At 46.5% G+C, this 26,995-nt stretch overlaps 1 protein-coding gene across 1 annotated transcript in view; it reads right to left on the reverse strand.

The window, feature by feature from the left end:
• The window catches only part of LOC144791796 (guanylate-binding protein 1-like), a 1,313,208-nt gene that overhangs the window by 296,082 nt on the left and 990,131 nt on the right, over positions 1–26,995 (reverse strand). The window contains exon 15 of the mRNA XM_078666563.1: positions 23,005–23,217. Coding sequence (XP_078522689.1) covers positions 23,005–23,217 — 213 coding nt within the window. The remainder of the gene's footprint in view (positions 1–23,004; positions 23,218–26,995) is intronic.

A 26,995-nucleotide genomic window follows, 5' to 3' on the forward strand; every position in this document is an offset into this window, starting at 1 on the left:
AGATCTAGAGTGACCAAAGACAATTGAACATTAATTGAACACTTTTTTTTCCTCTTCTTTTTCCTTTGTCCTTTGATTACCTTTTTTTTAATAAAGACATTTCCTTTCCACTATCCATCAAGTTGCAGGGTCACGGTAGGAGTCTTGAGCTGTGACCTGAATAGTGACTAGGTCAACAGGACTTGCAGTGTCATAGGACGGCTAATAATCACAGGCAAGTGATCTAGGAAGATTATCGTGAGCAACGCCTTTAGAGTTATGGATACTAAGATGAAAGGGAATGATGTTATGATTGTGAAAAGAAACAAGTATAAGAAATTGCTATTTAGTTGATGTGGCGTAGCACTATGTATTCTAGTGTGTTTATGTATTTTATTAGCTTTTGTGGGTTGGATTGTCCACACTATGCAGCAAGCACCTGTTTCGAATTCTGTTCCTTCGCTCTCTTCTCCTACTGACTCCCCGCATAAGTTCTACACACTCCCAGACCACGAACAAGTTAGGAGACCAGAATATTTTAATAATTCTTTTGTTCAGTTGTTACATCAGCCTCAGCTGGTAGTTAATACTACTGATTGTTGGGTTTGTGGGCTTTTGCCCCATAATGCTGAGAAAGGGATGCCATATTTGGTTCTCCCGTTTTCGTATGAAGGTTCCGCTTGGGCTTATTTGGCTATGTTTTCCAATGCATATCAGAACCAACTCCGATATCCTCCTGGTGATATCTATACTGGTGGATCAGATTATAGTCATAGTCCTTTGATTAAAGGAATAGTGACTATGGCCAAAATTGCTGATATTAGTAAGATTCCCGTGGATGAGAAACTGGCATATGATGGTTGGAATGTGACTCGCTACATTACTAGCCTCACTGACAGGGCCAAAGAAAGAAGATCCCTACCAATTTGGACTGTACCTCATGAATGCACCCTGTGTTTGCAAATAACTGGTCAAAATAACAAGAATAAACAGGACAAGAGTGTTTGTTCCCATACTTATGTCTATTCCCCCTTGATTTCTTCTCCGTTATTACCATCTCAAGGAACATATTTCGTTTGTCATGATAGGGCCTACACATGGCTTCCTGCCTATTTTTTGGGAACATGCTATATAGCTTTTCTACTTCCCCCTACATACACTGCTCCTTCAGGACATCAGAGGAAGAGATATGGTAGAGGGGTTATTGATTCTGGAGAAACAGCTGGACAAGAGGGAGGAGACTTCATAAAAGGGTTTCTTCCCTTTTGGGGCCCAATGGCCAATAGCAGAAACATTAGACAGTTGGTTTGTGTTGTCGAGGCTACGATCAATGTGACTTCCGGAGCCTTGAGTAATTTGACGGCTGAACTTCAGGCGTATCGTCTTATGACTTTACAAAACAGAATGGTGTTGGACATTGTTCTTGCTGATAGAGGAGTTTCTAAATTGATCGGGTCTAGTTGCTGCATTTACATTCCGGATAATGCTCCTACAGTATACCAAGCCATTTCTAAGCTACATGTCATTTCCGAGTCTATTCATCAGGACTCAGGAAATTGGTCTGTGATGGGATGGTTCTGGGGACTACTGTCCACATGGGGATGGAAAGTGTTAACTTTCCTCGGAATGATTTTGGCCATCATTTTCTCTTGTTGTCTCGGTTTGCCATGTGGCCCCGCTCTCTGTGGTCTTTGTGCCACCTTGTGTGTTCCAAAGCCTATGTCACAGCAAACAGAAAACATTAAGATGATGTTGCAGCAACAGCTTAATGACCTTATGACCATTGACATTGACTCAGACTAGTGTGAGTCCTTTGTGCTTTGCCTGAGTAATGGCAAAAGGAGGGTCTGAGGTTCCGTGATTTTCGACTCCGCTTCGTATCTAGCCGCCATTTTGTGTTTAACCGCCATTTTGTGTTGCCTATCTCAGGCAGCACAGCAAACGCGATGTTTTTGCCTTTCCAGCTGCTACGTGTCTCGTCTGTTAAAGAGTAACCCTTGTCCTTGATTACCAAACCGATGTCAGGGTCTGGCCGAGTTTGTCATATTCGTGTCTAGACTGATTAATCCTTGTCTAACTCCACTGTTTGGGTCCCACCATTCTTCTTGACTTTATTCTATTTGACTGACCTTCGCTATTCTCTCCGTGTATTCTCATGTTACATAAGCTATCCTTTGAAGCATTCAAACATGTTCTACCACCTGCAAATTGAATTACGAACAGTGTTGATTAACTTGAGGGGAGGAGAGCACACGGGGTCTGAAAGGAGGGTGTGTTTTGACATTCGATAACTTGTTTTCGAACTATTCCTATTTGTCAGTCTTGTATGTTTTGGGAGTGGGTATTGTAAATATGTATGGTATAAAAGTCTGTGCGCCACGGAATAAAGTGGCAGTCTCCTGAGAACTAACCATTGGTGTACTTCTAGGACAACTGTGCTTAGCTGCAGCTAATAAACCTGATTTTCTACGCCGAACAGAGTGTCTTGTGTCTCTGTCTGATAAGGCAGGTGAACCCGGAGATATCAGGCGTGCCCTGCGCCACTAGGCCCATAAGGCCCAGTTCTCCACAGCCTGGTCTGAAGTGGAGTTTAGGACCCATGCAGAAATGTTAGGGATCTCTGCACATGTGTTAGCTGTGACTAGGTCACAGGTCAAAAAGCCTGAAACTGAACAGGCCCTGGATTCTGGAATAATGGACCAGGTGCCTTCCAAGAAAAGGAGCAGTAGGGTTAAGGCAGTGCCTTCCCCTTGACTCTGAGTGATTATCAGTCTCTTGAGGGGGATGATTGTGCTCCTGAAGAAGGAACTGTCCCAGAGGAGATTGAGCCCGATCAGGTTGAGTTCTTGGGAGAAGTGGGCCCTTCCAGGGCAGATCTCAGTCAGGAGCAGCCAAGCTGCCCTTCTCTTGAACCCCTCAGACAGCAAGCTGCTGCTGATGCTTCTGGGAATGCTTGTGACACCCATAAAATCTATTGGGATGATGGACTCCTGTATTCAGAGAATAGAGACCCCCAAGCCTGGTGCAGCCATGAGGTTGGTTATACCTTTGAAGTTCATGGGCTTCCTATTGACACTCGCCCATGATATTTCCCTAGCAGGTCACCTGGGCCAGAGCAAGACGTGGGACAGAATAGTCCCTCACTTTCACTGGCCCCATATGTCTGAAGACACACAGGAGTTTTGTCGCTCCTGTGTAACCTGTCAAGCCAGTGGTAAGGGAGGTGGCACCACAAAGGCCCCCCTGATACCCCTACCTGTGGTGGGGGTTCCCTTTGAGAGAGTGGGGATTGACATTGTTGGACCAATGGATCCTCAGACTGCATCTGGGCACAGGTTTATCCTAGTGGTGGTAGACCATGCCACTAGGTACCCAGAGGCAATTCCCCTTAGAACCACTACAGCACCTGTTGTGGCAATAGCCCTCTTGGGAGTTTTCTCAAGAGTCGGTTTCCCTAAGAAGGTAGTAGCTGACAGAGGTGCAAACTTTATGTCCAGTGGCTTGACTGCAATGTGGAAGGAGTGTGGAGTAAACTACAAATTCACCACAATGCAATGGTTTAGTTGAAAGATTCAACAAAACCTTAAAGGGTATGATCAAGGGTCTCCCAAAAAAACTGAGAAAGAGATGGGATATCCTATTACCCTGCCTTTTGTTTGCATACAGGGAGGTTCCTCAGAAGGGGGTTGGCAATAGCCCTTTTGAACTTCTGTGTGGGCATCCTGTAAGAGGCCCATTGTGTCTGGTGAAGGAGGAATGGGAGTTCCCTCTCAAACCCCCTAAACAGGACATAGTGGACTATGTACTTGGTCTCCGCTCCAGGATGGCCGAGTATATGAAAAAGGCAACTAAAAATCTTGAGGCTAGCCAGGAATTACAGAAAGACTGTCATGGGGATGGCTATGGAGTACCACGCCTCCGTGTAGCCTCCCGTGACCCATGACCTCGCCCCTGGAATGGCGGCGGCGGCTTCAGAAACTCCATCTCAGGTTGGAAAGGCGGAAAATAAGAGTGGTATTGGAGGAAAGGAGATGAAGGATTACCCACTCTTTGCAAAGAAAACTACTCCATAGTCCCTCCCCTCACAATCCCCTAGAATCCCAACTCCCGCTGCTACGCCAGCTAACATTGCACTGACTGAAGATTCAGGTCAGATAAAAACGATTAAGACGCATTGCCATGAACAAGGACCCGAACCTCTGCTCTCATCCCTACCACAATCTCCCCTAATTTTCGCAAATGAGGTGGTAGATGAGGGGGGTTCTGTGCAAGATTCTTCTCAACTACCGTGTATACAAAGCGGAGTATTTGGGTTAGAAGGAGTAGAGGGAGAAGGCCTGCAGCTGAGCTCTAATCGCAGAAACATGAGTACCAACGAAGACTTATTGGCAGATAAAGGCAGCCCCCTTGGATCTGAGGCGAGATATCAGCTAGATATCCGTGAAATGCTGAATTTGATCCTTGATGAGATTCGGGAAATAAAGAATAATCAGCAAGTGGAGATAGCTGCCTTACATTCAAGGATGGACAAATTTGAGGAGTCAATGTTGGCGCTCCCTAGTAGATTACAGGAGGCAGAGGCAAGGATCTCTGTCCTTGGAGACCAAATGAACCTGGCCACGGGGGAAGCTGCCAAAAAGAAGAACTCTCTTGAAAACAAGCTGGAGGAGCTCGAAAACCACTCTAGAAGATCAAATTTAAGGATTGTAGATGTTCCGGAAGGAACAGAAGTGTCCGACACTATTCAGTGGGTGAACTCTTTTATTCAGCAAACAGTTCTACTAGAATTTGAGGGGGATTTGACTATAACAAGGGCTCATCGGGTCCCGGCACAACGCTTTGCAAATTCAACATTTCCAAGAACTATTTTATTGAATTTTGCTGATTATAGAATTAAGGAGAGGATTCTTTCTAGAGCCTATCAACAACGTCAGTTTTAGGTGTCAGAAACAGCAAAATGTAGGATCTTTTCTGACATGACAGCAGCAGCTGCAAAAAGGAGAAAAGAATTTGTTACAATTTTACATCTATTTAAAGCAAACGGTGCCCAAGCCTCGATTGCACAGCAATCTAAGTTGAAGGTCTTAGTCAAGGGAAAGTTTTTTTTATTTACCGACTTAGAAGAGGCACAATCTCTTCTTAAGGAGATTTCCACAAGGGCCAGGGCCTGAAAAATCAAGACATAGCTTGCAATTCTTTACTCTTTCTGAGTTGCTCTTTTTCTTTGGTTCTCTTTCTTTCTTTCTCCTTTTTGGGGGGTAAAAGAGGAGCGTTGTCTAGCGTAAATCGTAAAATAACAGTAAGAACGGGGCGGCCCCAGATTAACGGGTCACTCAGGGTGTAGCAAGAGGACACCCAGAATAGAAGAACTGGGGGGAATGTGGACAGCGTGGAAGGGAAGGGAGTTCGCACATTCCTGGGTAGGATGGGGGAGGGGGAGGGTAAATGCAGTAAAAAGGAACATGTGCAATAGTTATAGCATTTTTTCAATTTTTAATGGTAGGTACTTAACAAGGAAAAGATCTTTCTTAGATGAAATTTAATATATGCAATATCCTGTCAATTAATGCTAATGGAATGTTAAATAAACAGAAGTACGGGGCTCTTTTGAAATGGGTAATATCTCTTAAATCCCAGGTGGTTTATTTTCAGGAGACACATTTGAAATCTAATGCCCCTAAGTTGTTTATTCCGAGATACTTCTATCATGTTTTTTTTTCATCAGCAGGGTTGGCCCAGAGAGGAGTCGCTATTTACTTTTCGAGGAATCTCCCCTGGGAATTTTTACAGGTTCAAAGAGATCCCAAGGGGAGGTGGTTATGGGTTGCAGCAAAATTGCAAGAAAAAGTAGTACATTTTGTGAACTATTACGGCCCCATCCTTGATGACATTTCAGGGTTGACAGAAATTTACGAAGCTTTAAGGGGAGCCCCAGGGCAGATTATTCTAGGAGGCGACTTCAACTATATTCAAGATTTGAAAAGGGGCACTTCTAATAAGAAAAAGAAGCAGTTAAAGCCGAAAACAAAATGTTTTTTTGAAGCGCTCTTACTTGAATATCAATTACGTGATCCCTGGCGCTGCAGGAATGTAGAAAAATAATCTTTTACATGCTATTCCCATTGGTTCAGGACTGCATCCAGAATAGATTTCTTTTTGATATCTAGATCTCTTCAGATCTCAAAAACCCAGATTGGATGCAATCCATTTTCTGACCACGGCAGAATCGAACTTAAACTAGTATTTGGAGGGGTGGATAGGGAGCGTCCCAAGTGGCAGTTGGATCGTACCCTGCTCCAAAATCAGGACTGGGTTTCAGGATTCAGAAAGTGGATTACAGAATTCTTTGAAATGAATGATAATACAGCTAAACCCTTTTCAGTATGGGGCGGATTTAACCCCTTGCCTGCGGTCGGAATTCCGCTCCTGTGCTGGACATTCCGATCGCGGGCGTGGTCGTGACGGCTCCCGGCCGTCATCAGCACACGAGCACTGTGTGCCATGACGGACGGGAGCCGTCACCAGCATGCAAGGGGTTAAAGCAGCAGCACGCGGCCAGATTATCGCGTATACTAGTGCTCAGGCGAATGAAAGAAAGCTAAAAATATCGAAGCTACAGGCAGCCATAGAGAAGGAATATGCCCTACAGTTCCAACAGCACTCAAATCAACTAGAACAGGCCAAAGCACTTTTACGGGATTTTTTTTATTCTGGAGGAGATAAATAGCTCGAAAGCCTTTCAGCAAAAGGTCTATGAAGACAGTCAACTGGTGGGGAAATTACTGGCTAACTCTGTGAGAAAGAGGCAGGAGTCATCAAAGATAGTGAATATCCGAGACCCGCAGAGTGGATTGGAGGAGGTAGATGGTGACAAGATCTCAAGGATCTTCCTGGAGCATTTCGAAAAAATTTACTCTACGGAATATCAGGTAGAGGAAGAAATGATCCAGGAATATTTTGCAAATATAGGTATCCCCAGAATTTCAGAAAATCGGGTTAACCAAATCGGGCTCGAAATAAGTACTTCTGAAATACAAGAATCTATAAAGGCAACATCCGGGGCAAAGGCCTGCGGTCAGGATGGGTACCCAATTGAATTTTACAAGGTTTTTTTAAAGAACTAGTAATACCCTTGAAAAAGCTATTTAATTATATTTGATTGGGTGGGCATGTCCCTGTGGATTTTAAAGAATCCACAATTATATGTTTTGTTAAAAAAGATAAAAACCAAGACGACGTGAATTCATACAGGCCAATTAGCTTATTAAATTCGGATTATAAAATCCTTATGAAAATATGGGCGGAAAGATTTGTACTCGCAGCCCAGGAAGTAATCCACCATGATCAGACGGGGTTTATTGCAGGACGCTATATGGCAGCAAACACCGAGTTCCTGATACAGGCATGAGACTATTTTAATATTAATTTGATTCCAGCTTCTATCTTAATGGTCGACGCAGAAAAGGCGTTCGACTTGGTCAACTGGGCAGCACTGTTTTATTCTCTTGGCCAATTTGGATTCCCGGTCCCAATTATTGAGATGTTACATAATATATATGAGGGAGCATCGGCTCAAGTAATAATTAATGCAAAACAGGCCGGGAAGATTAAGGTAAATCGGGGAACAAGGCAGGGTTGCCCGTTGTCCCCTTTGCTCTTCACTTTCTTTATTGAGCCTCTAGTGGTAAAGATCAGGGATAATGTGCTTATTCAGCCCCCCATCATCGGTATGTCAAAGCTAAAGTTGTTTGCCGATGATATTATCCTTTATTTAACACCTAAAAAGGAAAATATCGAGAACTTAATGAGAGAGCTCAAGGACTATGAAAAGATAGGGGGCTATAAAATCAATGCTAAAAAAAACCGAGGTCCTTGCTTTGAACACCGATTTACATTTTCTTCCTATTTATTTACAAGCCCAAGCTGCAAGAAGCGACCCAATCAGATACTTGGGTATCTTCGTGACTTGCGAATATAATAAACTTTTCGTCCTGAATTATACTAGAATGAAGAACAAAATTGGGAACCTTCTAGATCAATGGCTTTTGCTTCCTCTATCAGTAATAGACAGGGTATCATTGATTAAAATGTCAGTGTTGCCCCTGCTAATATTTCTGTTCAGCAATGTTCCCATTAAAATTAATTTAGGTTTCTTTAAAGAGCTGGAAACAATGTTGAGAGGATTTATCTGGGGCAATAAAGCTTCGAGAGTCAAACTGCCCGTGGTACAACTTTCAGTAGATCAAGGAGGTTTGGCTCTACCCCATTTGAAGACCTACTATGAAGCTGTATTTTTTTATATATTGGCAGGATTACTGAGGGTTAATGAGACAAGAGATAACTTTTTTCTTGAAAAGATGCTTCAAGAGGCAGGTTCTCAAATCCCAATTTTTTTTAAAACTGCAAAGTTTCCAAAGAGGTCAAGGTACAAGACGCTAAGAGAACATGCGTCAAGACTGTTGCTCCTTTTTAAAAAACATGGTTCCGATGGCTCCCATTATTTAAGTTTAATTGAATGTATTCAAATAGGTCTCCAAGTAAGTTTGAACCACATAAAAAATTGGGAACTTTGCGTGTTCCACGAGTTGAGATATCTGGTAGTCCAAAATAGGGTAATTAGCTGGCAGGAGTTGTTAGCTAAAACGAATAATCCAAGGCGACCGACTTTTTTTGAATATCTACAGATTGTCTATTTCATCAGAAAAGAGATAAGTGGTCTGCTTAATTCCCCAAATGTCTTTTGTTAACAGCTCTTTATCGAGGAAAAAATAAAAGGTATAGGACATTGGTACAAGATGCTTCATCGCTCTGGCCAAACCTCACTAGTAGACAGAGGTATACAACGTTTACAACGCAATTTTTACAACGCACTACCATTACAACAAAACTTTTACAACGCAAAATTCATTACAACGCATGCATTTACAACGCAGTCATTACAACGCATGACACTACAACGCACACCACTACAACGCATACCATTACAACACAGTCATTACAACGCATACCATTACAATGCATAACTTACCATCCAACACTTACCCTACTGTTGCACCCCCTGGAGTTAGAATAGTAATTTTAACCCCTACACTATCCAACACTTACCCTACTGTTGCACCCCCTGGAGTTAGAATAGTAATTTTAACCCCTACACTATCCAACACTTACCTTATATGCAATGTAGTGTAATGTGTTGTAATGGTATGCGTTGTAAAAGTACTATGCGTTGTAGTGGAATGCGTTGTAAAGGTAGTTTTAAAGTATTCGTTGTAATGGTATGCGTTGTAATGGTGTGCGTTGTAATGGATGTTGCGGTGTAAAAAATGCGTTGTAAAAGTATGCGTTGTAACGTCATACATCCGTAGACAGACATTTGGACAAAATAAGCCTCTCGACTCAGTGTACTTTCTCTTCTAAGGATTGGGAGGTTTTGTGCCAGCTGGGAAATAAATCTTTATGCGCAGCCAATTATAAGAGGATGTCTTTTCTATCTCGCTGGTTAGCGTATTATACACCAGAGGCTTTGGAGAGGATGTACCCTGAAGTTGTGAACAAGTGTTTTAGATGTATGGCTAGTGGTCAGGGAGGATGGCACCATATTTTCTTCGCTTGTCCGCAGCTAGAATCTTTTTGGAAGGGGATATTTGCGGATATCGAACAGGCCATTGGGAAAACACTTCTGCCAGCGGTAGAAGCGGCTCTGTTGTTCGGTATATGCAAGGATAGGAGCAGGTTTAATAAAGCTGAAGAAGTATTTATATTTATATCTTGTGCTGTTGCTCGATCTTTAATACTTCAAAACTGGAAATCCAGAGAGATCCCATCACAATTAAAATGGTTTAACAAAATGAGGAGAACCTGTCTTTTTGAAAAAGCCTATGCTGGCAGAGTGGGAGCCATCGAGAGATTTGAAAAGAATTGGAAATATTTTGGGAATCTAGAACAACTGAAGGGAGGATGATTCGAAAAGAAAATCGAGATTAGATAATAAAAGTTTTTTCATCAATAACAGCCGTTTCATCTATGAATGCAACAAGTTTTTTTTAGGACATTTGCACTTTATTAGCATCTTTTGCTGATTTGCACTAGCTTGCACTAGCACTTTTTAAAATTGCACTTTATTGTACTTTTTGCACTTTGCAGTAGCACTTTATTGTAGTTTTGCACTTTGCAGTTGCACTTTATAAATTGTGGATTTTGCACATAACTTTTTGAAAGTCCTAACCATGATATTGGCTGTTTTTTATTATCTCGATGAATCTCGCTCCCTCTTATCTTCTTTTTATCTCGTTTGATATCCAAAGGTTTTTTAGAAATGTATTGAAATGTATTGGTATTGAAATTTTAAGTGAAATATGTTTTGTACCATTGGCTACCTATTGCTCTGTTCAATAAAAAAAAAGGAGAAAAAAAAAGAAAGACTGTCATGACCAAAATGCTGGACTGACTGTTTACCATCCAGGGCAGAAAGTGTGGGTGTTGGAGCCTGTGGCCCTAGCAGCTCTTCAAGACAAGTGGAGTGGACCCCACACTATTGTTGAACAGAAGGGAGAGGTTACCTATTTGGTAGATATTGGAACTCCCAGGAGCCCCCATAGAGTGCTTCATGTCAACAGACTGAAACCATATGTTGACAGGGCAGACATGGGCTTGCACATGTCTACTGATGAAGGACAGGAGGAAGAGAGTGCCCTCTCCCAGACATGCTCTCTCAGAACCCTGAGGATGGATCAGTTGATGGAGTAGCCTTGGCAGGCAACCTCACTGATCAGCAGCAAACTCCAATAGTTCAGACATATGTTTTCACTGACTCCAAGTCAGACTAACTGGTGCACTATGAAGTGGACACTGGGGACAGTCTGCCTGTTAAAAGTAAGATTTACAAACAACCTGATCATGTCAGGGACTGCATCAGGACAGAAGTCAAGAAAATGTTGGAAATGGGAGTTATTGAACCTCAGATAGCCCTTGGGCTAGTCCAGTGGTCTTGGTACCAAAACCTCCCACCCAGGGTGGTAAGAGAGAGATGAGGTTTTGTGTTGACTACAGAGGTCTCAATGCCGTCATTAGGACTGATGCCATCCAATTCCAGGAGCAGATGAGCTCATAGATACTTTGGCCTCAGCCAAGTTTTTTACCACATTTGATCTTACAGCTGGCCACTGGCAGATTAGATTAGCTGATAACGCAAAGCCAAAAACAGCATTTTTAACCCCTAGTGGGCACTATCAATTTGTGGCACTGCCCTTTGGTTTGAAGAATGCACCTGCCACTTTTCAAAGGTTGGTGAATACAGTCCTAACAGGCCCGGAAGACTACTGTGCAGCCTATCTTGATGATATTGCTGTCTTTAGCTCTACCTGGGATGATCACCTTGTCCACCTGAGAAATGTTTTGGAGTCCCTGCAAAAAGCAGGCCTAACTATCAAGGCTACTAAGTAGACCCAGCGCCAAAGCTACCTTGTGGGGGTCGTAGCAGCGTCCATCAGCGGACCCACCTGCCAGCAGTCTACCGCTTCTTGGCTGCCTCTCGCCGCCTCGCTCCCCTGCGACTTCGGAGCACGGCAGCTGAGCGGAGAGCGGGCTAGGGGACTCCAACCCCCAGAAGCCCCAGCGCCACGCACGCACGACCGGAAAAGGACGGCGCCAGGAGGCGCATAAGTGCAGCGCGAGACCCGCCTCGCGGGACGCCGAGCGAAGCCCGGGCAAAGGGCGGGCAGTCTGTGGCAGTCAGGGGCTGTCAAAGGCTGGGCTGGGCCACCCCCCTGTGATTTGCTACCCGGATTGCACTGGTGATTTCACTATCTTTAGCGTGAGTATATGCCCTTCCCCTGCTTCCTGGACTAATGACAACCCGCTCAGGGAAGAATTTAAGGGGAGGAAGTGGAGGGTGCTCAATCGGTGCAATAGGCACTATGGACAAATGTATAACCCAGGTTGCTGCCGTCATTGAGAAGGAGATAGTCATGACGGAGCGGCGGCTTTCGATGGACTTAAACCCGTCGAAGAGATCATCCCTGGGCTCCATAGCTCGAGCTGAATCCCCCATGAGCTCCTCTGCCCAACTGCTAACCCCTCCTCACATACACGAGGAACCTCGACTTGTTTCATTAAGGGCTAGCATAGACAGATTGGAAATTTTGGCTGCATCGTCTACTCCCCACCCCGAGGTTGCTGGTTCCGAGGCACCGCTCCCAATAAAAACAAGCGCTGTTGCTCCTTCAGTTTCAGCAAGAGACCCTGGGTCCTCGGACAAACCAATGCCGGACCCTAAGATTCTGACCACAGGGAAAACAAAAAGGAAAAGGACTGCCAGCCCGTTTAAAAAGAGCTCCATGAAATGGTACAGGAATCTGCGGAAAAGGGGTCTGAAGGGCTCATTCTCCAAGCACCAAACTAATGCCCCTTTTGGATTTAAGGGGGCAGGCTCCATTGCTGATAATGCCAGTGCCATTCCCTCTACAGCCCCTCAGTCTTTGTCTCTCTTTGCCCCGGTTACTTTTGTCCAGATGGAGGGGCTGCTGAAATCTCTTTTGGTCCCGATTGTTGATAAAGTGGCAGGGATGGGAGAAAGGCTAGACAGGCTCGAACAATCGACCCTGGACAGCTTTTTCTCGCTGAAAGCACTGATTAAACTACACTTTAAGACAGGGGAGGAGGGGCAGGGAGGGAGCTCCCTCGAAAGTTCCACCCAGGTGTCCCAGCTCGCCCCTCCTGACATAACACCCACGACCAATGTAACAACATCGCAGCCGGTCGACATTGTACTTGCAGAGCTACGGAGGGCTTCTTCTCCTGTGGGTAGCACTGGCCAAGCAGCGCGAGCTGCTTCAAGTACCTTGAAGCACCTAAAAGCATCGGGTGGGGCAGAGCTGCCGGGTAGGAATAATCAAGTATCAACTAAGGGAACTCCTACAGGGATGGGCAAAAGCAAAAATATCCCGAATGCTCACACTGTTACTACCTCACACACTAGCAATGCTCCAATGCGACCGCAAATTCCAACTTCCAAGGTTCCTCATAAAGCTGTTCGGTCTAAAACTGCCCCGAAACCTCCTCCAGTCAATTTGCCACCAGATTGCCACCCATATGTTGCCGTCCTGATTAACGTACCCATACTAAAGGCTGGCACCAACGAATCCCCCCAGGCACTAACAAACAAAACTATGCACTGGCTCGAATCCAACAAACCCTTAGCTAGGGGCCTTGATGGCCATATCATAGGAGCAAGAAGGGTGAACTGGGTGGGTTATGGGCACAAGAAAGTGGAAGGTGAATGTGTGGTGGTTAACTTTAGAGACCGTAGAGTAGCACAATCCATCTGCGACTCCAATCCTAATCTTGATGGGCAGGGAATCAGCATAGTGGATCTAACATTCTTCTACCCAAGAATAACCCCACTCATGACTGGTCGAGATTTTGGCTCGGGGCAGAACAACAACACTAACTACTTTGACTTCCCTATCAAACCTCTGTTCTATCCTCAGGCAGCCTGGCAACCAACTGGGCGGAGCCCTTTGGGATATTGAACTGAACCAAATCCTGCGAAGTTGGTGGTAGGTGACATTGCTGCGGGAGATCTCGATCTGAGCAGTCTGCTTGCTGCCCCTGTCACTCCCTTTATGTGCAGCAAAATCCCCACACCCACGCATGAGAGAAGCCAGGCTCGAGCCGAGCAAAAAGGGGTTAGTACCCTAGTGATACAGGAACCTGTGGCGGGTGAGAACGAACCAACTCCCGGCGCTGCTCCAGCTGTGACGGATCCAGTTCTTAGGATTTTCAGCTGGAACATCGCGGGTATTGACAGGAAGTTGGAGTTGCCAGAATGGAGTGCCCTCGTGGAGGGTTACTCCATCTGCATATTCCAAGAGACATGGGCCATGGAGCCCCGTCACAAGGTGGGCTATTCATCACATTTTATTCCCGCGGTCAAGACCCTGGCAGGGAGGGGGCGCCCTTCAGGGGGTCTCCTCATCTGGGTTGCAGTCTCTTTGGACTGCAGGGTGGAGGAGCACTTTACAAACTCCCCTGACATACTCAACATCATGCTGAAGGATTCCCAGGGTCGCATCCAGTTAGACATTTACAACGTCTATGCCAGAGGCACAAGGGGGGGAGTGTAATCGGCCACCATAGCACTCCTGGAAGACCTGTTAAGAAAACGGCCAAGGAACTCGAGCACCATGGTGACGGGTGACTTTAATTGCACGTTCGAGCCCCTTGGTCTTGACGATGTGCTGGGCGTGGAGGAGGAGGACGCGAAAAGGGGGATCCCGGCCCTGGCCCTGCCCCCCATTAAGAAATGGACCCAACCGGCTTTACAGATCAACGCACTAAATTTGGAATTTGACCTAAGGGCGGTAAACGGGAGGTCCAAATCGGATGTGCAGGGCACACACACATACAATAGGCCCAATCATACATCGAGAATAGATTATATTCTTCTCGATGTATGTCTATGGAGTACCCTGCGCGACATGAGGATTATTGAAAGTATTGATAGTGACCATAATCTCCTGTCACTCGATCTGACCCCAGGGTGGCTTAGGGATATGGATAGGTCCAAACGATTATTGCCGGCACCTAATACCCCGAGATTTACGGTATCTAACTGTGAGAGACGGTTAAAATGGCCCAAGATCGCCCTGTACAACGAGAAACTTTCTACTATAGGGGTCCTGCTGGTCGAGGCTCAGAGTAAACTGAGCCTATTGCCTAGTGCACCAAAGGAGGCCACGCAGGTCTTTTGTGCCTTAATTGGTGCACTGGGCAAACTCTTTGTTTTACCCAGTGGTGCCCGGAGCACGTCCAGCAGGAAAGATCCCTGGACAAAACAGGGCTGGTATACAGCAAAATGCAGGCACAAGAAAACGGCCCTGATAGAGGCAGTTAAATCTAAGTCCCCAACTGCTGTTAGATCAGCCAGGAAAGAATATTCCCTGACCATAAAGGCGGCTAAACACGAATGGGAGGTAAAGTTTTGGGAAGATCTTTTAACCGCAAGTAAGGGAAAGGACTCAAGGAGCTTCTGGAGTCTGATTAAGAACAAGAATAGGCCAGATGGGTCGCTTGTAACTTGCAACATCCCCGCCCAGCTCTGGTATACTCATTTTGAGGCTCTTTACTCTCACCCTGTAGGGGCTCTTAGCGATTCCTTTTCCCAGGTGAACGATCTAATGGTTAGTGATACGGATGACTTCACCGAGAGGGAGGTAGAAGCAGTAATCAAGTCCGTAGTCCCATTAAAAGCTGCGGGCCTGATGGGATACCCGGTGATTTGCTCCGTGCCAATCCCAAGGTATGGGGCAAACTGGTTGCCACTTTACTAAACGTAATTATGAGGGGTGCATCAGTACCTGATTCCTGGAAGGGGGCGGAGGTTGTCCCGATTTACAAGAAGGTATGTCGGGACAGCCCCGCCAACTACAGGCCAATCAGCCTGATTGACTCTTCTCAAAAGGTGGCAGGGAAGGCTATCCTGGGGAGGATCCTCCAATGGGCTGAGGAACACAAGATATTGTCAGACTTCCAGGCGGGTTTTCGCACAGGTACGGGTACAATAGAACAAGCTTTTAGGCTGACCCTCCTGTACTGGAAGGTGGTGGTGCTGGGCAAGGGCAGTCTTTATTTGGCCTTTATTGACCTGAAGACTGCCTTTGACCTGGTACCAAGGGAGGAGCTTTGGAGGGTCCTGCAGGGGCTGGGATTACCCGCCTACATCCTGTCGCTTCTTGTCAAACTCCATTCAGATAACTATGCACAGGTGCGGTGGGGCAAGGACGGGGAGAAAACCAACAGAATCCCAGTGCAAAGGGGTGTCCGCCAGGGCTGTGTGCTGGCCCCCACACTATTCTCATTATACGTGAATGGTGTGGTTGAATATCTGCTCAAGGAACCCGCAGACGCCCCGTCCCTGGCGGGCACCCGGATACCAACCTTGCTCTTTGCCGACGACACCTTGCTCATCGCCAAAACACCGCAGGGTCTCCAAAAGCTCCTCACTCGTTTCCAGGAGTTCTGCTCCCTCAGGGGCCTCATAATTAATGTGGACAAGACTAAATTTCTATCCATGAACCCCCCAAAAAACCCTGGTCCACCCCCGGTTCTAAATTCTGTCGCACTCGAAAGGGTCCTCGGGTTTGATTACTTGGGGATTCGCCTTAGTAATTCTATGAGTTGGACCCCACATATTAATAAGATGTTACTTAACCATAAAAGGGTGGCGGGTGCCATACTCAGGGAACACCGTTCTTCCTCTAAACATTGCATCTCCCCAGCAATAGATATTTACAAAGCCAGAGGGGCTCCAGCGGCTTTGTATGGGGCGGAGTTGTGGGGCTCCATAAACTTAGAAGCACTGGGGAAAGCAGAAAACACATTTTTGAAAGATCTTTTGCTAGTTCCAACAAGCACACCTACTGTCCCAGTGCTTCTCGACACGGGCTGCAAATCGATCATGGACCAGGCACGATTGCGGCCTCTGCTCCTATGGGCCCGTTTATGGAGGGTACCGGAGCTAGCCTCCTATGCAGCTGGCCTGTCTGAAGTAATTGCAATGGAAGGATGGCATCGCATAAAATGGTTAAGAGACATCAAGAGCCTCCTGGTGGAGTTGGGTTTGGAAGACTGCTGGGTTACCCATTCTGCCCCTCCAAAAGCCACCCTGAAAAAGATATATTGGGACTGGGTAACCAACAAACCCATTTGCTACCCCCGCCACTGCAACTCAACCGCTGCATTTCTACGAATTAAAGACGTTGTAGCATTTGAGCCCTACCTGGACTTAATCTCCATCCCCCTGGATAGGGCCCTCTATTTTAAATTCAGAGTGGGCACTTTACCTCTGGCTGACTTGGTGTCTAGGTGGAGATCCCCAATAGCTCAGCCCTCAGCTTTCTGTGCGGTGTGTCCTACAAGGGTTGAGACAGTGGCACACTTCCTTTTTTAATGTCCCGATTACCGTGCCCCAAGGAAGCGATGGCTGGTACCTCTATGCAGGCTCCTTGGCACTAGACAACATTTGGTGGCCCTCCGCATTTTACTAACTGATACTTCCCCTTTTATAGTTTGTGCTGTCTCCAAATTCCTAAAATGGGCTTGGATGATTAGAACAAAAAGGCTTTCCATCTCAATTTAATACTATTTTAATTATTTATTGCATTTTTATCTGACTGGTTTATGAAATTATAACTGTAAGTCTTTTTCTTAATTCTTGAAATTGCATCGTGTAATGTATTGCTTTTAAGATATTTACGTATCGAAATAAAGCCTTTTCACTTTCACTAAGTGCCAGATAGGGCAGAGTCAAGTTGTGTACTTGGGCCACCTCGTAGGTGGAGGCCAGGTTCAACCATTGCAGGGAAAATCCAGACCATCATGGACTGGGTTGCTCCTACCACCCAGACTCAGGTCAGAGCTTTCTTGGGCCTGACTGGGTACTATAGGAGATTTGTCAAGGGGTATTAGTGACACCCCTGAATAGTGACATTCTAAGAGAATGCCTAAGAAAGTTCAGTGGACAGTAAGCTGTCAAAATGCATTTGATGACCTGAAGCAGGCCATATTCACTGTACCAATTTTGCAAGGACCTAACTACTCCAGAGAATTCATTGTCCAAACAGATGCATCTGAGTTGGGGGTAGGGCTGTGCCTTCAAAATTGAATGATGAAGGTCAGGACTAGCCAGTAGCTTTTATTAGCAGAAGGCTGACCCCTAGAGAGAAACTTTGGTCAGCTATTCAGAGGGGGGCCTTTGCTGTGGTTTGGGCTCTAAATAAGCTGAGGCCGTACTTGCTTGGCACTCACTTCACTGTTCAGACTGACCATAAGTCCCTCTTAAGGCTAAAACAGATGAAGGGTGAAAACCCCACACTTTTAAGGTGGTACATTTCCCTACAGGGGATGGACTATAGAGTGGAACACAGACCTGGGAGTAACCATGCCAATGCAGATGGACTCTCTAGGTATTTCCACTTAGAACATGAAGACTCAACTGGTCAAGGTTAGTTTAATTGCCCTGTGTTTGGGGTGGTTGTGTAGGAGAGTAGGATCTGCTTACTATGGTTATCTCCACTTTTTGCTGGTGTTTCACTGTTTTTCGACTTTAGTCTGGCTGTGGCCCTGCTAACCAGGACCCCAGCCTAGCTGCTTCCTCTCTAAATTGATTACATGTACATTAGGTACACTCCAGATTGGTTACTGGGTTACCCTTGTGAGTCCCTAGTATATGGTACCTTAGGTACTAAGGGTATAGGTACCCCAGAAGCCTACCCGAGGCTGAAGCATGTATTATGCCACCCCTGTGAAGCCTTCCAAAATGGCACCAAAGGTCTGCTACTGCAGCCTGTGTAAAGTGGTGCATGCATCCCTTACTAAGATATAGGCTACCTATATCTACCTTATATCACTGACACATATAAACCTATAAGTCACTCCTATAGCAGGCCTTTTCAATCCTGAAGGCAGAGTGCTTGGTTTTGTGTGAGAGGGTGCCCATGCATGAGCAGGACCCCTCTGCAGCTTTCGGAATCACTTCTCTGTAGCTGTTCCGTGATGCAGCCAGACCATATACTCTTAAGTGCATTATAACCTCGCGGTTAATGCTAACTTTTGAATGGCTGCATGGAAACATGTCATAATTAGTGTCAAACACTTTGGAATCCTACCCCCCCCCTCTCCCCGGCCAGTCCTGGCGGCAAGGGTAGAATTCCACCCTTCTAGAGGGAGAGACATGTACACACTGGTCTAACCGGTAACAGTTTTAAAGAGCCCTGGCAACACAAAATAGATGCCACAGACACAGGTCTGACCTCCTGCTGCTGGACGACACGAAAAAGGTTTCCTGTCACATGGAGGTGTAACCACCTCCCAGACAGGCTCTAGTGTATTGGGGCTGGGTGGGTCCATTCAGAGAATGCTCCTTTCAGACAGTGCTGGGGCCACACTTGGTGTTCAAACCGGTTGCTGGGGCACTCAGCCCCTGCTCTGGCGTGAAACTGGGTAAAGGGGAATGGGTGTAAACATCCCTTCCCCAGGTCATCCCATAGGTGGGACCCTAGAGTTAGTCCAACCCCTAAACTTAGTATAAGCATAGAAACCCTGTCCTTAGGATTTTAGATTACCCTGGATGAAACTCTGCAACATATATCCTGGAACTTCGACATCCTATTTCGACTAGAAGATGGAAGAATCTCCCATGGGGTCAAGGAGTGATTCCCCTGTTCAAACAGGCATCAAAGAAGCATCTTGTCGGTCTGCATTTCTGAGGCTCCCACCGGATCCCGAAGGATTTCCGACACAGGACCCAGACTTCCAGACATTTCCGAGGCCAACACGAGATCACAGCAAAGCAGAGACCCGCAGCCATCACGAGAGACGTGGAACCGGAACCCCTGGACACCGTGCACATTTGCTAGTGCATCAACTTTCTGAGCTTTCCCAAAGTTGTGCATTGGGTTACTTGAGTCCAAGCCCCGACCAACATTTGCACCGAAGATTGTGGGCCTACACTCCATGAGTGTTCTGTGGGCCCGCTTCTAGCATTTCCGCTTGAGGCTCCTTCGCGATCCCTGGTCCGTCGACTGGTGGGGCCCCACGAAGGTAACTGTTCTGTTTCTTGGGCTATCCTAGTTGCTCTAAACGTGCCCTGACTCCCCTCCAAAGGGTGAGTCCCTCAGACCTTGCTGGTCTGCACCGAAGCCAATCTTTGCTTTCTGCATGGGATGCTGTAGCCAAGGCCTGTTGTGTCCAATCCAGAAACCGACACTGCAGCACTCGACATCCTTCGTGAGACAGCTCAGATCCACATCCTCGTCTTCCTCGATGCCTCCTAGTCCTCGTGGCTGAAGAGTCAAGCTTCACCTTCTTCACCTGAAATCACGCGACATTAATTGGCATCTTCTCCTCGCCTTCCTGGTCACTGGCCAGTGACCCAGACTCTGTCCCCTCTGCTTTCAGGTTCTTCTCGACTTCGTTCCAGGCTTGGATCCCTCCAGACACTTTCGACTTGGACACCTGCAGCACTTTTCAGCAGCTCGCCATTGGAAACAACAACGGAACCCAACACCAAAAGACACCCATGCACCCGGCTTCCCTGGGTGAGGTAACTCGAGTACTCCGGTGCTCCCGTGGGTATTGACTCTAGAACTGCCTAGTTCTAAAGGGGTTTGCTCCAAGTCCTCTTCTAAGTGTCCTTAACTTGTAATTTTCCAACCGCGACTTTCCCCATAGAAGTTAATGGTGATTCTCGGCTGTGTTTAGACACTGCAGGCGTCCCTTGTGGGTCCCCTGTGTCATTACCTTGGGTGGTTCCTAGTGGCCCCAGCGGTTCTACAGACTCTAGGCCTTGTATCAGTGGTTCTTATACCACTTTCTCACTATATATCGTTTGTGAGGCCCCTAGGGAAAAACGTATACTGTGCTAATTTACTGTGTGCTAAATAAGTTTACTGATGTACGTTTGCCTCTAGCCTCATAAAGAGACTAGAGGAGTGTTTTTAGAATAAATACTTATATTTTATATATATACCTGGTGTGGTTCTCCTTTCATTTGGTCATTCATGAGAATATAGGCTGGTAAAACAAGCTGCTTTACATACCTTCAAGACTTAGCCTGAAGGCTGCTCTCCACAGCTACCACTTGGATAGCTTTCTATATAGGTTGTCTTTAAACCTACCATCAATAAGGGTCGTTTGGTCTGGTGCAAGGTGCCCACTAGAATAGTGGACAGCATATGCCAGGCCAACTTCTCACAGGGGGTATCCTTTTATGGCAGTTTGTTCATGGGGTTTTATCCGGCAAAGGATGTTAGCATTAGATGAGTGCTCAAGGGTTGGGGCCGGGTGAAGGGAGGTGGGAGGAAGGGAGCGCCAAGAGATGCGATTACGTTTGAATTGTTGGTCAGGCTGGATGGGGCATTGCCTTTATGTTGCTACGACCGTTTTGAAGTTCCTGTTTTTCATTTATGTATGGTGTGGATGGTGTGGATGTTCTTATGGGGCCTTTAGGGTGTCTGAATTGCTGAACACAAAGGGGGCAGGGGGAGGAGATATGAGGAGGTTAGATTGGATGGGGGCCCCTGGGAATTTGGCTGGGGCATTCAAAGACGGATCAGGCGGGGTGGGGCAAATGGGTTTGGCTGAATGAGAGTGGCTGTGTGGAAGCATGCCCGGTGGTGGAATGGCAGAGCTTTTTGCGACGCGCTGCTGGGACAACTGGGGAGGTTTTCTGTCATGCAGCGGGGGAACAGGTGATGGCTGCACAGTTGTTGGCGGTTTTACGCATGGCATTGAGGCGTCTGGGTATGAATCCGGCTGATTTTGATACTCACTATTTCCGCTTTGGGGCAGTGGCAGCGCGTCTGGGATGGTCATGGGACAGGATTAGGAAGATTGGGAGGTGGAGATCTAGTTGCTGCGAGCTCTATGTGCGGAAGTAAGGGGATTTGGGGAGGTGGTACAGATGGTTGGGGGACTGGGATTAATGGGGTAGTGGTGTACTAATGCTTCTTTCTCGCTGTAGGTTGTGTGGGTGGCCCAGGGGCCAAGACGGTCACCTGGATCGTTGGGCACTCATTCGTACATTGGGCCACAAAGTATGCTGAGCAGCAGGTATACGGCTGTAACCTGGGACTCAAGGGAAGACATCATGAGGTGCATTGGTGAGGGGAAAGGAGGGATGCAATGGGCTCGCAAAGATGGTGTCTCAAAGATGTTGCCCGGACTTACTAATACTGCCCTTGGGGGAAAATAATATGATTCGGCTGTTGAATTTGGCGCTCTTACAGCTGATGCAAAGAGATTTGGAGATAACGAAACATAGAATGGCGGGGACCTGCATTGCATGGACAGAATTTGTTCTTTGGAAAGCCCGGAGAGGGGCAGTGAAACATGGGGCAGTGGAGATAGCCCGCAGCAAACTTAAAAGAGCAATGAGTGTTTTTTGGTGGGGAGAAGAACATTAAAGTGATTGCTCATACCGGACTATGACTGGAAGAACCGCTACTGCTCAGGGACGACGGTATGCACCTTTCGTGATTTGGGAAACGCATATTATATGATGGAGATGCGGGATGTGGTCAGCAAGTTGTGGAACGAGGAGGTTTGGTGACAGAGGAATGTGTGATTAGATGGGCGAAAGGTGCACTGTATGACACGGGGCCAGGCAACCGCCCTAAAGGGGGTTCCCTGGTTAACGGTACTTTGGAGGAGTGGGGAAGTTACTGACGGGCGCATCCATCCCTTGGGGGAGAGTGAATGATGAGGCGGCCGGATGCATGAGTGCAATGGCAGGTGATACAACTTGCAGAGAAATGAAGAAGTGGATGAAGAATTGAAAGGGTCATGGAGTGGAATGAGAGGCAAGTTGGGAGTTACGTGAAGGGAGTGAGTGGATGAAAAGGATGTGGGGGATTGTTATGGTTAATTGATGTGACGCAAAATGCAGCACACATAGAAAGAGGCACATTCCCAGGTTTGTAAATCTGGAAATGCATCAAAATCCATGGGTGTTGCACCATCCATGGACCAACCATGGAAACAACTCCCTGGCGCAGAGTTACCGGCATTATGCAAGTGGATTTACGACAGAGCAACAACCTTTTGCTTCACTAGGCTTGCTACCTTGCGAAGGGCCACTGATGAGAATCCCAAGAACCAATAACTTTCTGCATCTGGGGTCCTTTCATTGTTCCCTGCATGTTTATGTCATGACTTTCTCAGTAGCTCCATACATCCCAATATCTTAATTTTAGAGGTACATAAGCTAACATCATTTTCCTAGACAGTTCAACCATTTAAATAATAGCCAAGGAAGTAAATGTACAATTTTTTTATCAAATGTAACTAAAAGTATCCCATTCCAACGGTTTATACAAAGTTAAAGTGAACCTTTAGAGCAGCTATTCCGGATGCGCATGTTATCATGGACTGAAGGAACATGTTCATTTAGGGCTATACAATTTAAACACACTAAAAACTTATAAAACAAAGTGATTATGCGATGCTTCGATATGTTATCATCCATACCTTTATTCCTTTGCCAGGAGTCTGTCTGTATTGTTCTGTTACTCTCTTTTGGTCCTCGACAAAGAGTAAATATCCTCCTGGCTTTGAGTAAACCCCACCTGAAAGATTTTCTTGCATGGTCGATGAAAGCTTCTGTAGCAGATTTCTACAGATATCAGTGGACCGCTGCTCATTCTCTGCACAAAATTTTTCACATCTGTCTTTTACCATCTCCTGCATGAACAGTAAATGTGATAATTAACAGGGGGTGTGGTATGTACCGGATATACACAGTAGATGCAATGTTTTTTTTCTTCTTTTGGGGTCCAGGAATAAATAAATCTTTCTCATTTGCTGCTTTTGAGGTGCATAATTAAACAGAGGAGACCAGGAGAAAACTGTGCACCCCTTCCTTGGAACTAGACCTACAGACAGGTGCGTTTTATAAAGAAACAACCGGCTGCGTGCTTGTGAGTGAGTGAAACCATCTCTGATGGGGAACTGGGCTGGTATCACAGAACTTTCTTCTAACCCACGCTCCAAAGTTAGTGTTTGGTTATTTAAGCATTGCGATTGACATCTTTTCTCTCTGTCTCGCTTTGAACCACCATGGACTGCTTGATTTTCTATTGTAGAAGCTAGTGTGTCTGTCCTTTTACCCTCTACTTGCCAGTTTGTCTGCAGACGGACCGATCCTGGCTTGACCAAAAACATTCGACTAAATGCAGCTATTATTTCTCTGTCTTGGGGAATAACTATTGGTTATTTCTGGGACAATGTGCCTCTGTTCTTAAAATTGTGCTCTTAACTTCGGTTTGCTTTGTTTATTATTCCAGAATCCCGATGGTTTCTGTTGGGGTTGGTTTTGTTTAGGTTATTTTGGTTAAATACTGTCTAATGTAAAGTACATGTAGCCATACTGTTGTATTTGGACTCTGAATTCCCACACTTCTTGTTTAGTAAACAACACCTCCTTTCATTCTAGCACTTCTTTATGTTTTATGCTTCAGCATACTTGTTAGACTATGTGACGTAAAATTTTTTGTTTAAATATGCTTGTTGGAAAACGAGGCATTAGTAGTGAGGCCATTACAAATAATGTGTCTACATTTGTACTTCACTGTAAACCAAACACCCTATTGTAGCGCCTGACTCTCAGAGGGTAGCGTTGTAGAACAGTCTAAAGCTTACTCGAGTGAGGTGGTGTGGGCTAGTAATCGCCATTTACAGGTAAGCAGAAATAACAATCAATAATTGATTTTGCAGTTTGTACTTTTCTTCATAAAAAGGAACAGTACATTTATTACACATACATTACTCAATACTATGTATCAATTTACAAATATACATAAGCTGTTGGAAATACTTCTTGAAATACTTCTTGACATTGCGTAACATTCCCGCCCTTCCCGCAAGGGGGGGGGGGGCGTTGAGTACCACCACTCACATTTTTGAACATCATCTTGCCCCCAAATGCAGTGGGTTGACCATAACCTGGAGCGAAGGCCCTTCCAACTGACATCACACCAGTGGCAGCCAATCCCATTATTTCAACAAGCATTTATATTGGGAACACCTACCATAATGACACATAACCCTGTCAGCATCTCATACTGACCATACACCAGCAAGCCTGACAGTGACACCAGCAAGCCGTGAGGGGAACGGCGCTTACTCATCACTCAGCATCGCCGTGAGGGGAACGGCTCTTCGATCTCGCTGGACCCGACTCAGCGGGGGCACTCCAACACCCAGCTGCCCCAGGGTCTGGCGCAGCGGCAGTGATGCCAGCAACGCGCCCGGAGGCTCCATAACTGAAGGGAGCGCCGAATGCTCCTGGGGGTCAATTACACCAGCAAGCCTGACAGTGACACCAGCAAGCGGTGAGGGGAATGGCGCTTACTCACCACTCAGCATCGCCATGAGGGGAACGGCTCTTCCATCTCGGAGAACCCAACGCAGTGGGGGCACTCCAACACCCAGCTGCCCCCGGGGTCTGGAGCAGCGGCAGTGACGCCAGCAACGCGCCCGGAGGCGCCACAACTGAAAGGAGCGCCAAATGCTCCTGGGGGTCAGTTACACCAGCAAGCCTGACAGTGACACGAGCAAGCCGTGAGGGGAACGGCGCTTACTCACCACTCAGCATCGCCGTGAGCAGAACGGCTCTTCCATCTCACCGGACCCGACGCAGCGGGGGCACTCCAACACCCAGCTGCCCCGGGGGTCTGGCGCAGCGGCAGTGACGCCAGCAACGCGCCCGGAGGTGCCATAACTGAAGGGAACGCCTCCCGCCCTGCGGTACGCGCGTGGGCAGCGCCGGGCTAAGCCCGGGCAAAGGGCGGGCCATCTGTGGCCATCAGGGGCCAGAAGAGGCCGGGACGGACCACCATACTTGGCTGTTGAAATGGGTAAGCAAAAACAGGACACCCACGCAGAAGGTGAGGGAAAAAAGGCTAAAGTCCCCAGAAAATCAGAGTCTATTGTTTCCTATCTGACTTCAGCGGTGGGGTGTTGAGCGTCGAAATTGCCAATGCGGAAAAAGAACTCGGATTGGTAATGCCTGCCCCTATAGGTGAGGTCCCTTTAAGCTTGCTTGAGCCAGCTCCAAGAACTAGTATTCCACTGGACCCTATTGTACTGATTACGAATCCATCATTTGTGCCTAACAGTGGTATAGCCGGCCCTGATAAGCAAGCTAGTGACGTGGAGGGGTCTTCTTCAAATCCATCAGTTAAAACTGACGAAGTATCTACAGGTACTGTTGGGAAGCGAAGGAAACCGCAGAAGCCAACTAGAAGATCGACACAAGAAGCGGTTTTACAGCCTTTAGACCATACTGTAGCTGATCGCCTGGCGACCCTTGTGGAAGAAATGTTCGAATCACGTTTGGACCCTGTTCTTATTGATTTAGCTAAGAACATTGTGGACTCATTAAATACCTGTGATGCTAGTTTGGTTAAGAAATACGTAAATATTGATAAATTTATAGAAGAGCACAGGGATTGTTGTAGGGTGGACAATCAAATCCGCGAAGAACGTATTAGTAATGGGGTTAAAAGGAGGCAGGAGGCAATAGGTGATACCTCTCTAGCTGAAGCACCCTCCATTACTGCTTCAAACTCTGGGCAGGTAGGGGTTCCAAATAAATCAAAAGTCAGTCAGCCCCTTATTTCGAACATTGCTAAGGCTAAATCAGCGGATAGAGAGGTTAATACTAGTAAGGGGCTCCTTCAGGGGAGGGGACTTACTTTAGATCTCCCGCCAGACGCTGCACCCTTGGTGGCTGTTCTGACTGGGGTACCTCCCTTAACTAGCAATTCTGCTGAATCCACACGAGACCTTATGGGGATGGCCAAAAAGTGGTGTGCCCAATTTAGTAGTGGTAACTCAGACATTTCCTCCCATGTTATCATGGCAAGACAGGTTGGGTGGGTGGGAAAGCGGAACAAGTGCATTTTGGGGGACTGCGTTGTGGTCAACTTTAACAGCCCAAATATTGCAAATAGGCTGTTTTGGGATGCCTCTGATATCGGGGGCGTTTAGAGGACCTTTTAGCCAGTTTGAATCTGTTTGAGGTGGCACGGTCCGGGAGGAGGGGAGGGTACCCACATTCAAGGGTAGAGACTTGGACACTGTTATTGATTATATCTTTGTCTCCTCTGAGGTAGTAGATAGGGCCACCCTTTATGAATTAATCCCATTGGTGTTCAGTGATCATAACCCTGTGACCCTGGAATTGAATTGGGGGGGAGGACACTAACACTAGGAACAATCTAGCCAGTGAGACCACCCTTTTGACCTCAAAAGATCAAGGAAGGAGACTTAAGTGGGCTAAAGTGATCCCAGAAGCCTTTATGGAGGGTCTGCTCCTAAAGGCTGAGGCTCATTTGGGGGTCTGTCTAGATAGCTCAGCCCCAAATAGTGATATTGTTGGTGCTTACGTCGCCATTTGTACCCAGATTGAAGCGGACCTGAAGGTCCATAATAAACTGGTCCCAAATAAGCTTTTCAG

This window comes from Lissotriton helveticus, chromosome 11 (assembly GCF_964261635.1).
Source record: "Lissotriton helveticus chromosome 11, aLisHel1.1, whole genome shotgun sequence".
In the NCBI taxonomy this organism is placed as follows: Eukaryota; Metazoa; Chordata; class Amphibia; order Caudata; family Salamandridae; genus Lissotriton; species Lissotriton helveticus.